At 40.0% G+C, this 13,515-nt stretch overlaps 1 protein-coding gene across 1 annotated transcript in view; it reads right to left on the minus strand.

Moving 5' to 3' along the window:
- The window catches only part of LOC117301094 (RNA-binding protein 24-A-like), a 53,641-nt gene that overhangs the window by 29,654 nt on the left and 10,472 nt on the right, over window positions 1-13,515 (minus strand). The window contains exon 2 of the mRNA XM_033784977.1: window positions 9,333-9,462. Within this exon, the coding sequence (XP_033640868.1) occupies window positions 9,333-9,462 (130 nt within the window). The remainder of the gene's footprint in view (window positions 1-9,332; window positions 9,463-13,515) is intronic.

The raw sequence follows: 13,515 nt of genomic DNA on the forward strand, positions 1-13,515 counted from the left end.
CCGCTAAGGCGACGAAGGGCAACTTCGATTGTCAACTCTCGTCAAAAGAATCCCATCTGAAGTTGAGCTAATTTTGTCAATAAAAACATACATTGCAATATTGTACAAAACAGTTCATATGCAAGCAAATGCGATACACTAATACATCAACAACCACTGTTCAAAGTTACGGAGCTTTGGAAGTGCCATCCCGCGGTATGTTGAGATCAAGATAAATTTCCAGAGCTCCATGCCAAATACAGACAGGCAAGGCGTTAGAGAAGTTGCCTAATAACGGATTTTACTAATTATAGCGGGAAACCATTTCCGCTTGGTTGGTATTCTACATCTTCTCAGTAATAGATTTCGTTAAAGGCAGTGGACACTATTGGTAATTGTCAAAGACTAGGCTTCATATTTGGTGTATCTCAACATATGCATGAAATAACAAACCTGTGAAAATTTGAGCTCAATCGGTCATCGAAGTTGCGAGATAATGAAAGAAAAATAACCCTTGTCACACGAAGTTGTGTGCGTTTAGATGGTTGATTTTCAAGTTCTAAACTTGAGGTCTCGACATCAAATTCGTGGAAAATTACTTCTTTCTCGAAAACTATGGCACTGATGAGGGAGCCGTTTCTCTCCCCATTACTCGTCATCAGGCAAGGTTTTATGCCAATAATTATTTTGAGTAATTACCAATAGTGCCCACTGCCTTTAACCATCAATTTCTTAATTAACATTGAAGTTAAATAGCGGCAACAGGCTCTTGGTTTAAACGGTTTTATATTTGTCGCTGTCTAAAGTTCCTTAGTTCTAACTTCAACTTACTGTCCAACCCAACCAACTCACAAACACATTGAAACAGTAATGCCCCTTTTATACAAACGCAGTAAAGTACAATAAATTGCAATATTATACGCTTTTCTCGATTGCAGTTTGAAGCATGTCAAACCATAAACTGTTCAGCCGAAAGCACTAGCAATATAAAAGCCCACGGGAACAGTGTAGACTTTGTTTCCACATTAAAATCAATTCCGTGAAACTATACAGCTGTCGAACTCACCCCACGAAGTTTTGGCAATGAACACCATGCCTTCCATGTTTCGTGAAGCATTTTACTTTTCTTTTAACACACCCCAGAGGGATCCCCGCCCCAACATGTAATGTTTAACAGCTTTCGCACGTGCTTGCCCCCGTTTCGTGTTCAAAATTGACGAAAACTATTTGCCACGAACATTGCGGAAAGGGTACAACGCGCTCTATTCATGTACATACATAACATGTACATCAGCGTGTTGTGTGTTTGGGCGCGTCCGAAGATCGCCTTGCCACAAACCATGCTTTGAAGTATAGTCCGCATTTGGCTACACCTTTTAGCGACAGTCGTAGCCGTGCTGTAACCACCATTTCTGGTACGGCCATAGAGCATAATAATGTGTCACATTGGTATTTTTCAAAGACAAGTATCTACACTGTATCTGAATCATGAAAGTTTAATAACCACAATCGGCCATTGAATTAAGTGAACAACATCTTAACGTGTCATTTTTTTCAAACCGTTTGAGTTTTGTACTTGCAAGATTCAAACTGTTTGTGTTACTCATTTCTCAAAAACTATTGCATTTCAAACTGCATTTGTTGTGTGCAATTCTGTGAACATTAATAACGTTTACTTTTACCAATAGAGGTTGCTCTTACTAATGTATGCACACCCTTTGTAAAGCTCCAAAGAGCATATAGGCCGAGTTTATGTTAACAGTGTGTGACCATGGAGCTATATATAATTGACATAGACATGTGTATGTAGGTGCAGCCGACAGTTGTTTCAATTTTTCAGGCAGACTGATACATGCAATTATTAATGTACGACATAAAAAAAGTTGGTTCAGAGAAACCCAAATTTGAGTGTTTGGGCGTTTTTCGGCCATTTAAAAAATCACACCGAATGTAAGTACAGCATGAACAGAGAACATTATGCTTAAAGGCACTGTTACACGTTTGGTAATTATATTGTCAAAGACCAGTGTTCTCACTTGGTGTATCCCATCATAAGCATAAAATAACAAGCCTGTGAAAACTTGGGCTCAATCGGTCATCGAAGTTGCCAGAAAATGATGAGCAAAAACCAGTTTTGTAAGAGATAATTCCAGGGAACGATTAAAAGAAGGAAAGATTGATCGTAACTGCAACTCAATCGTAGTTGCTAAGTCAAGTATGATATCACAATACCAATTATATGGTAATAAAACTTACAATTTGTCTTGCTATGGAAATATTGCTATAGTGTGTCATTGTTTTAAAAAAATGATACTAAACATGTCCAGTGGAGAGACATAATTTCTTCCTTCTACTACGCAGACACCAGACGATTACTCTAAATGACACCATTTCCCAACTATTTCACACCTTTTCATCTCACCTCTCACATAAGTCATGATAACAAATGACACTGTTGATAAGCTCAATACAGAAATCCCACCACCGTTTCTTTCTAAAACGCAAACCGATCCATCACTTCAACCCCAGGTGATGTTTTCACAGCAATCAACTACAAAGCAGCTCCTCCGACAACATTTTGAAAGAAATATCGCCGGAGAATTCTAAACCTTCTCCATGATTCAGTTTTTTATATATGGCGGCCGTTAAACTTGCAAAAACTTCGATTTATTACCATTAGCGCGGACGTGTCCAATCATAGGTGTATAATACACGTATTTAGTGTAAACAATTTGGTAGTGTGTTTATTTGGTTTATTAGCACGGCTCTGTAGGGCAATAATATTTGAGGGGTCAGACAGTGTCACCGTGGATCGTGCACACGTCTTAGTACTGTATTATGAAAACTATTGATGTGTTAGGAGGGAGTATTTTATGCATGGTGTGATTTATAATAGTTAGTGGACGAGGTTGAGATGTGGCAGCATCAATTTTGTCTGTGGTCTGCTGGTGGTTTTACGGCTGGGTGTATTTGGGAGACGGGATAAAGAACAGCAAAATTCTTCAGGTGTTCAGAGCGAACGGTAATATTAAAGGTACTGTAACGAGAAATGGGGAGCTGTTGATAGTATAAAACATTGTGAGAAACGGCACCTTCTAACGAAACGTAGTTTTCAAGAAAGAGGTAATTTCTCACTCAAATATGAAAAAATTCAGGCCTGAAACCTTTTTAGGCACAAAATTTGTCGCAACAATGGTGGTTTTTATTCGATGACCGGTTAAGTCTAAGTTTTGACAGATATTTTATTTTATGCATGGACCTATCAATATTGGGATGAGAATACTGGTATTTGGCAATTTTTAAAGGTGTCCAGAGCATTTCAAGTCAACGTTTACCTGTGATTACCAAACGTATACCATTCCTTTAAAGACAGTGGACACTATTGGTAATTGTCAAAGACTAGTCTTCACAGTTGGTGTATCTGATCATATGCATAAAATAACAAACCTGTGAACATTTAAGCTCAATCGGTCATCGAAGTTGCGAAATAATAATGAAAGAAAAATAACCATTGTCACACGAAGTTTTGTGCGTTTAGATGGTTGATTTCGAGACCTCAAGTTCTAAACCTGAGGTCGCGAAATCAAATTCGTGGAAAATTACTTCTTTCTCGAAAACTACGTCGCTTCAGAGGGAGCTGTTTCCCACAAAGTTGTATACCATTCAACCTCTCCCAAGATTTTATGCCAATAATTATTTTGAGTAATTACCAATAGTGTAAAGACTAGTAAGGGCGAAAACTGCAACAAGGGAACTTCGCTGAAATCATTGAAACTTTGCATGATGGGAATACGATACAGTAAAGGTTTGCGGTAATACCATGTAATGATAACCTCTAAATAGGTTGGGGTGGTTTGCAAAGAACATGTGGATTTAACCCTGAAATCATATAAAATGATTCAAATCAAATTATATTCGAAATTACCACTTATGTTCAGACACACGTGGAACACAAACTATCACTTAAAGTCACCTGGAAGTGGTATTTTTTCAAAATAAAGCTTTTGTCACTATGTGTTTTGATGAGTGGAATGTGAGTAAACAGTTAGCTAAGGTTTAAAAAAATCTATTCTTATGTTATTTACAAATTTAAGAGTAAACCCCGACCCGAGAGGGCGCTGTTCGTGACGTCAATCGAGGCAGACTTTGCCTGTAATGCGTAGAGTAAACACAATTGCAAATCGACACAATTGTACGAACCAAATCGTGAGTTTGTACGTTTAAAAAAAAAAATTGTTTTTTTTCCGGCAATGCCGACCAGGTGTATTGCTGCTGAATGCAGAAAATTTTTTTTTGAAATGTACCAACTCTCGACTTGGACGTACATGTACTTTGCACGTGTGTTTACTATACGCATTGCAGGCAAAGTCTGCCTCGATTGACGTCACAAAAGGGGTAGGCGGAGTCAGCCCCCAAACAACTTTATATATTTTTTAAACATATAAATCGTGACAAACAATTACTAAAAAAACTAATTATTGTTCGTAAGCATATACTCTTATGTTTGAAAGGAAAACAAAATCTATTTCCAGGTGACTTTAAAATAACAATAGCGATGAACTAGTGATCACCAGTCACATGAAATTTTCAAATCTAGATTGATTGAGTTGCCTTTTTTTTAAACATAATTTTCCCCTGGCTCGCCCGTTTTTTCTTTATCGCTTATGAAAACAAAAATCTACCAAATTGACCAAAGTTCAAATTCGCATTAACGAGAAACTCCACTATATTTTTTTCTACTGCACTGTGTGCCTATTTGTAAAAAAAAGCAACGTGTCACGACTCCTATCAAAACGAACCGAAATCACACTCAACCCAACAACAAACCTGTGAAAAGAACAGTTAACCTCATTTTTTCCCTCAGTCCCCCCAGCACCTCTTCCACTTCAACAATGATGACATCGAAATGTTCATATCAAATCTGGCGCGCCTGGATGCATATATACCTCCCAGGGCCAACAAGTGAGGGTCATAGGTCATTCGTACAATGCCTTGCAGGGCGTCGGGTCCCATGGTAACCTGGCCACGCTAACCAAGCAGCTGATTCTACTACTATAGGTGAACGAAGGTAACAAACACGTGAGTCATGAATAGGTGGTACAAGAGTGGATTTTGTAGCACCCAAAGTTGTTGAATGGAGGATTCCGGCTAGGCTGTGTCCCTGTTTAATAGGGGTAATATCCCACACAAGTGAAAGCACCAATACAAATACAATACAACACATTAATTCTTAGAAAAACGAGAGTGGTGCTATCCCTTTTAAAAATAAGAGTTCGAGCCAAGTTTGTTTTCAAATCAATGTTTTTATCAGGTTTGCAGTCAATTTCACAAAACTCTTTCCTAACTTAAGACTAATCTTAGGACTTAGGACGAGTCCAACCCCTGCACTGTAGCATGCAGACCTTAAGATTAATCCTAAATTAAGACGAGTTAATCGTCCTAACTCGAGATAAGACGAGTCCTAACTCTTTGTGAAATCGACCGCTGGACTGCTTGGTGAATGGCACCCTATGAGAAAACTGTAAGTTTCTACTGGACTAGAGCAGTTCAAGGGCACCAAGGCAATGACCAGGGGGCATGAAGGCAATTGCCTTCGTTGCCTCCTTGGAGTTTTAGGCACGAACAGGTACAGTTCCAACCTTTAAAAAACACTCACAATAATGTATATTTTGTAAGCACAGACCAACATGACTGGTTCGTGTCCCACAGTTGGTGGGTTGCACCAGGTTACACTGGGTTAACATTCGACTCTATAAGGAGGGTGTCTCAATCGACACGTCCAACCATGGAGGAATAAATTACATGGTCCGATCCGAGATCCGAGATATGGTATGGTTCCTAGTGAGGAACCCATGTGGTGACCCCATGTTCACCGACTTTTGTTTATTGGGTTAGCACAATTTTCTGAAAAGGATGTGTAAAAGTAAAACACTTTTACACCATGGCGACAGTGTGGGAAAAAGTGGCAATAGGGTTGGGCAACTGTGTTGGTTGTGATTTTGTAACTGTATTGTTGTGGGGTTTTTTTTTTTCTTCTTTTGAGGGGGGGGGGGGTTGTTATTATCTTTTAACTTCGTACATTAAGGGAGAGTACAACAATGTTCGTCATTTAACACAAGGTACATTTTCTCAAAATGTGTACAACCATGCTACAATTAAGCAAGGGACCCTTGCTTAAATGCTATATTTTGAAAGGGACCTAGTTACTCAGCATCACAAACAGTCTGGTAAAATGTGACGTCTGATAGCTGTTGACACCTGAATGACTCCCTTCTGTGTGTGCTGAAAGGGAGACCTATTATAACGTTAGCATAAAGGGCACCAGACTGAAACCTGAATGCATAGTGTTATAAACACAATGTGTGATGCCACGTTCCTGTACTGGTGCATGTGGTCCTCACTCTTTGATCCCACAGACTGAACTCCCATAGCATGCAGAGCTGCACACCAACAACTAGGCTTCATGTATCACAGGGTTTGTTTTTACAGTAAAGGGGTCCCTTTAACTGTTATCCTCTGCTTAACCTGACATCGAGAAGTCACAAGGCCCGTCGAGCTATTCCCCTTACCAAACAAAAACACCCCCTAAACCCAGTTTTGTAAATTTCCAAACGTCCGAGCAACATCTTGAAAATACTCCCTGAATTTAGAAAGCAAACGTTAGTTTGGATTCCCGCCACGTTTCGTCCCTTTTAGTAGACCAAACAGTTGTTATTAAAGGCACTGGTAATTAGTCAAATTAATTGTATACATCATAACTTACTTGGTAACGAGCAATGAAGAGCTGTTTACTAGTTTATTGCTCCATGACAAAACATTGTGTGAAACGGCTCCCTCTGAAATAACGTAGTTTTGGAGAAAGAAGTAGTTTTCACGAAAATATTTGAATTGATTTCGATACCTCAGCTGAGGTCTCGAAATCAAGCATCTGACAGCACACAACTTGTGCGGCTAGGGTGTTTTTTCTTCGTTGTTCTCTCGCAACAGTCAATTGAGTTCAAATTTTCACAGGTTTGTTATTTTATGCATATGTTGAGATACACCAAGTGGGAAGACTGGTCTATGACAATCACCAAAGCTGTCCAGGGCCTTCAACAATTTGACCGGAAACAGGTCACAAAAGACACCCAAAAGATGCACGTGAATTATACTTGCAGTTCGAAACCTCTGAACAAATTGGTTCGCTGCAGCAAGGACGATCTTTGTAACTGGTTTCATAGGTACAAAAGAAGGAAAAAATATCCTATTTCGTTTGTGGTTGTAAACAAACTCTAATCGAGGAAGCTAATTCATTGCCATCATAATGTGTTGTTCCCCTTTGTTTGCATCAAATCTTACCAAGACCGAAACGGGGACTTGATCGTCATTTTAGAATGAGACAAAGGTGTCATTTGAGCATGCCATTTTGTTTTGTACCGTCGAATAAATGTGAACCATCTCGAGGCTGGAGGTTTTAGTCTGTACATGTTTTGATATGTATATATATATATTTGTATTGTTTTGTTTTTGTTTTTTGTGTTTGTTTGTTTGTTTGTTTGTTTGTTCGTTTGCACAAATCAAGAAATTGTGATTCGATTCAGTACCTAAACGACAATCCTTATTCTTTCTAGCCATTGTGGGATCAGCGGTTAGCTTGGGAGTGGTTCAAACCCTTATCCTTGTAATAGAAGTCTTGCAGTCTAACCATTGGGCCACGGCGATGGTACTAGCACTACTGGTACTAGCCAGGCCCGACGAAGGCAACGAAGGCGATTGCCTCCATGCCCCATGGTCATTGCCTTGTTGCCATTGAAAAATAGGGTGCCCTTTACCGAGGAGAAAATTCCGTGCCCTTTCAGAAAACGAAGCACAGGCATACAGGCCCGATATTTTCGAATAACAGGTTTAAAGAGATAGTAAAAGAAAAGTATGTTGAACAAAATCCTTGGTTAGAGTGAATTCCTGTACCGTATTTCGCGAGTCGATCCAAGTCGCTTCCAGACACGATTCAGCCAGATGTATTCAAGACAATAGTGTTGCGTCACGGACTTTTCGATTTTGTGTGCCTTTTTCTCTTTTATAATAGGGGCTAGAATTGAAGCAAAAACCAACAAACCGTGAGAACCCGAAAATCATTTACAAGTTACACACCTTAGCTCCAAGACTTTTGCTGCGTCACGGCTTATTCATATTTGTGTCCACCTTTTCTCTCTGCCATAATAGGGGTAAGAACTGAATCAAAACGGACAAACCATGATAACTGTGGGTATCATGTACAATTACACACCATAGTGGTAATTCAACAGATTTCCAGACCCTACTCTGCACGAACAATGCAACAAACAGCGTTAAATGACCACCTCCCTGGAATCACCCAGTCATGTGTATATGGCCACCTGATGTTTATGAATAGAAGGCAGTCTTGCCTCTCGAAAAAAATAGTGTTTCCCTTTTACAGTAGTGGATCATTCTCCAATGCTTGTATAGAAACGACCACCATGCCCTCCGAGTGTAATAGATGTTATACAAGACCGAATAGTGCCAAATTAACTGTTGCTTCGCATCAGAAACTACACATGGTATACAGATGTATAGTGTCCATCGTAAAGACTTTTATTCCTGAACACAATTATAAGTTTTACCTCACCCATTGAGCCAGGCTGTCGATATCAACGTCATCGGTAGAAGGTTAAGCCAGGCAATATGTGAATCTTTCTAGCAATGGTGCTACAACCACAGGAGAGGTAGAGGTTTTAGTTCGGAGAAGAACTGATGTGGTCGCGACGTTTCGGAGAGTATATTCTGATTGTCTTCAGGCAATCGGTGAATCACTCTAACAGTATTTTGTCATGCCACAATATAACAAGCTCTTGTTAACTTGCGGGTACAACTTTGATAAAACTATGTTGGGAGAGGTGTTGGTTCTGGTGAGAACTAGTGCGGTCTCTCAACGTTTCGAACAGTACAATCAGCTCGTCTTCAGGAGAAAGATGAGCAGATCCGTCTTTCTCAGAATTTACACTCCTCCCAAACATAGTTACGTGCATGGTTGCACCCACAAGTTTATGATCCACGACATGCAAAGTATCCAAACAACACTTGGTGCCATGCCAGTTCGGCCCCTAAAACCTAATTACGGACGTTGTGATTTACGCTGTTGCGGGCGTAATCGAAGTGTCTTGTTACCGGTGCTGAATCTTGTCCGACTCGAATTGAGTGTCATTGCGTTCGCACTTTGTGTTTGTTACATTTTGCAGCTTTGTAAACGAGCTGGCATGCAAGCCTTAGCGTGGTGAATGATAGGGAGGGGAGGGGAGGGGAGGGGAAGTTTGGGAGAAAAGGAAAATATAACGTAGTCTTGAAATGTTGCTTACCGCTGTGAGTGGCGTTGTTCCTGGGCTTGGCGCCAATGATCGCTAGGTTGACATTAGCCTTTCGTCCGTCGATGATGGGATTTGCATCTGCACATGCTAACCTAGCTGCATCCTTGGTTGCCATTGTAACCTGTGTAAGAGGTAATAGTGAAGACGGAGGAAACTATGGTAAGAGTATGAAGACAACGATCGTGGACAACTTAGAGACACAGGGCAGGATTGTTAGAAACTCCTATTACTACTATAGTAGTATAGCCTACACTACTGGTTTCTTACATATAGCGCCCACTCTTACAAGATTTGTATACTTCTGCAACCGTGGACCTTCTACTGTCCCTCTTTGTTTACAATACGATTCTGAGTCAACTTGACAGTTTTGGGTCAGTTTGACACAGTTTTGGGTCAGTTTTACACAGGATCCAGGTTATCTGACCCACAAAGTGGTCTAGCCTCTTTAACAATGCTGCACATCTTATTTAGAAAAGTAACCAGTATTAAGTTGACTCATTGGTATTGTTAACCCAATAATGTTATGCCTTATTTAGAAAAGTGACCGAAGAGTTAACTGAATTTTTGTTTTTCCTAACGACGGGTTTACAACAATAGAGGCAGAATGGCACTCAAACAAACAATACTGCATAAGTGAACACCAACACAAAATAAGTCCTGACAAATCCGCGAACAAACCGAAAGAATGTCATCACACTGTGTGCGGATTTGTAACGTCATTATATCATGACCTCAGAATGACGACCGTCTGTATGTGTTTTCCCTGTGTTATATAATTTCTGTCGACACCTTCTAATTCATGTTACTTCATGGTTTGTTTACCATGGCAGATTTCTCGATGTGGTGTCTCCTGGTCCCGAGGCGGATTCCCCATGGTTTTTCTATATAAAGAGACAGGACACACGACCTTGCTCCAGGCTAGGCTGGTTTAAGCTTTATACATGTTTTCCCTATACCTCACTCCCAGGTAATACGTTATGGTACTTTTCCCTTCACCATGGGTGACATTACACGGTTCAGATGTGTGTACATTCTTGCCTTTCATTGTTGTGTTTTTGCTTTCATTGGTGCATAATCAAGGAAGGGCTGCCATGTCTTTGTAAACTCCTCTCCGTAGTACAATTTGTACTTAATGAAACGAAACTTCTCAACAAGGATGACATTTTGTACTCAAGGCTGTCACTGAATATTATACAGACAACGGTATGGCGATAGTGTCTTCAAAAAGGTTGTTAGATTTTGCATAGCATTGTATACGACTAAGAGCATCTCTTCTCTAAAGTTCACATAAAGAACAGGCTCTGCCTCACATTGTTTTCAGTGACTTGTTTCCCTGCAAAGTTTTCGCCTGAAACATAAGGCTCTTAAACGTTCCGGACCAAAATGTATCCGGATTCCATATATGTCTTTTGGAGGTATGGCTGACACTGTAAGAGTGCACTGTTTGAGTTTGGTGTATACGTGTCAAAGTATATACCTTTACCATGCTGCCTCCATCTTGGTCATGGTCCTTGAGTCGAATAACAACAATGAATGCTAATAACCATTATGAAAATAGGAACCAGACTATTTTGTTTCCAGCCTCGGTTTGGTTACATTGTTATCAATGGGGAAAAATGAAGATGGCTGCACCATGGTTTTTTTCAGATGTCGGGTCACACAGAACTGGGTCGATACCCCATGGGACCCCGATCCGGTTCAACCGAATTCGGAGTGAACGCCTGAAAGGTAAATTGTATTTGTTATGAGTGAATCTAGGGGGAGAATGTGTGTTTCCGATTAAATCTCTTTCATCCCACAAGATAAAAACCTCACAGACCTCCAAACCTGAACTATACATTATTATCCTTTGAATGTTCCTTTCCTTAGACTGTACACTACTCTCTTCGCCATTACAATGTGTATATGTATTCTGTAAAATGTTGTTTTCTTGTCAGTATGGGAATAATTATGTCTACGGAATTCAACAAGACCCTATGTTCTCTTCCCAACTGTTTTCTTTAATTTTGAATGAATTCATTATTTTTTTCTCTCAATTTTTAAAAGAAAATTTCAAGAGGGCAAGGGTGACTTTTTGTTAGTCTGGAGAGACCCGTTGAAACACCAAAGGTGTCCGGGAAATTAACTCTCTAGACACACACACAGCACGGGATCAAACGGTGTAAAAGCCCGGGCCAGGGCTAAGTATTGTCGGGGACAAGTTGGGTCTCACTGCGGGGACCTGTCACCGGTATATGAAAAGATCAACAACGAGTCACAGCTTTTGTCACCTTGTGAAAACGAGTAATCTTAACCTCAACATTTATTTTGCTGCATTTTTGTTTTTGTCATCAGGGGAAGGTAGCGGGAGTTGTTACATCACCAACTGGGATGCAAGACACACAACAACCACGTGTATTTGGGGGTCTGTGTTATGGTGACATCGAGCGCTAAGTCCGACGGGAATATCAGCAAACAAAGCGGGAATGGGAACCAAATTTGCACCTACTTTACCTGCACAAGACAGGGTCCATTTCATAAAGCTGCTTAAGCAGCAAATGTTGCTTAACAATCTGCTAAGCAGAAATGAGCAGAGGATACCAGTTACAACTTGTACATGCGCCATTGTAGTTTGGCTGGTAACCTTGTGCTGGTGTGGCCCAGGTTGAAAAACTCCCAATTTGTTACACCCGTAAAAAAAAAAAAAATGAACCATCAAAGTGCCTGAAGACATACAAAAACATAACTGTGTAGACATCCGAGGTAAATTTGAGAGGGTGTCGGATTTGGCTTTATAGTCTGAACTCAAATCGAAAATCATTGGTTTAATGTTATCTTTACTTACTCTGCGTAATCCTAACCGTACATTGACTTAACAGTCAGAAGTCAGGTTTCAAATTAACCCTGCTGCGCATGGGTGCGTATAAATCGCGCTGGGTTTGGCCAGCACATAATATTTCAGAGCATACATGGCGTCATTTCATTGGCTAGGTCATCCTGCGATTGGGATTGGTCAGAACATAGTACGTCAGAGCATACGTGGCGTCATTTCATTGGCTAGATCATCCAAAGTGAACAACCACTTTCGATTTAGCTACAGTGAGAAGTTTAATTTTGATAGTAAAACTCGTTTTTAGAAACTGGGAAGGTGTTTTTTGTGACTTCCTTTTACAATAAAGACTTTTATACGTTAAAGCATTGTTGACATGAAGTTGCAACGGTGCAGTACACAAACTACTTGACAGGTAACGACAAATCTCAAGTGAACGATTGTTATACAGTGCTTTCACAAGATGAAATTGTTTTGGGAATTCAAGATCAACAAATACGGAAAAGTATGGTTGACAACGACCGCAAGAATCTGTGAACCGAATTCCCGAGTCTAACAAAATCGATCGAATGATAACAATATCGAACGAGTCCAACTCCGAGGCAGCCAAATTGTTAAGACTATAGTCTTCTACATGTATTGAGTTAGGACGAGTTACTAGTTCTAACTCAGGACTAGTCTAAGTTTTTAAAAAACTCCTACGACCAGTATTTTGACAACTCCAAAGTTTAGGACTGTTGTGTTACCTAAGAGGTGGGTTGCACAAAGAGTAAAGACTAGTCTTATCTTGAGTTAGGACGAGTTCTCGTCATAACTTAGCCATAAGTTTGTTTAATGCCTCCTTAAAGGCAGTGGACACTATTGGTAATTAATCAAAATAATTATTAGCATAAAACCTAACTTGGTAATGAGTAATGGGGAGAGGTTGATAGTATAAAACATTGTGAGAAACGGCTTCCTCTGAAGTAATGTAGTTTTCGAGAAAAGAGTTATTTTCCGCGAATTTGATTTCGAGACCTCAAGTTTAGAATTTGAGGTCGCGAAATCAAGCATCTGAAAGCACACAACTTCGTGTGACAAGGTGTTTTTTCTTTCATTATTATCTCGGAACTAAAATCTCTAAAATTTTCATAGGTTCATTATTTTATGCACAATGTTGAGATCCACCAAGTGAGAAGACTGGTCTTTGACAATTACCAATAGTCCCCGTGTCTTTAAGAGTCCTAGCCCTAAGTTAGGCCTATTTTTGTCAAGCAAACCGGCCTTGTTTAGTCACGGTGCATGCACATGTACATATTTACATCATTCCACACAAAAACCCAAACTCATCCTTCATCGTGGTTTTTATAAAGTCTACATTGTGGA

This window comes from Asterias rubens, chromosome 16, assembly GCF_902459465.1.
Source record: "Asterias rubens chromosome 16, eAstRub1.3, whole genome shotgun sequence".
Lineage (NCBI taxonomy): Eukaryota > Metazoa > Echinodermata > Asteroidea > Forcipulatida > Asteriidae > Asterias > Asterias rubens.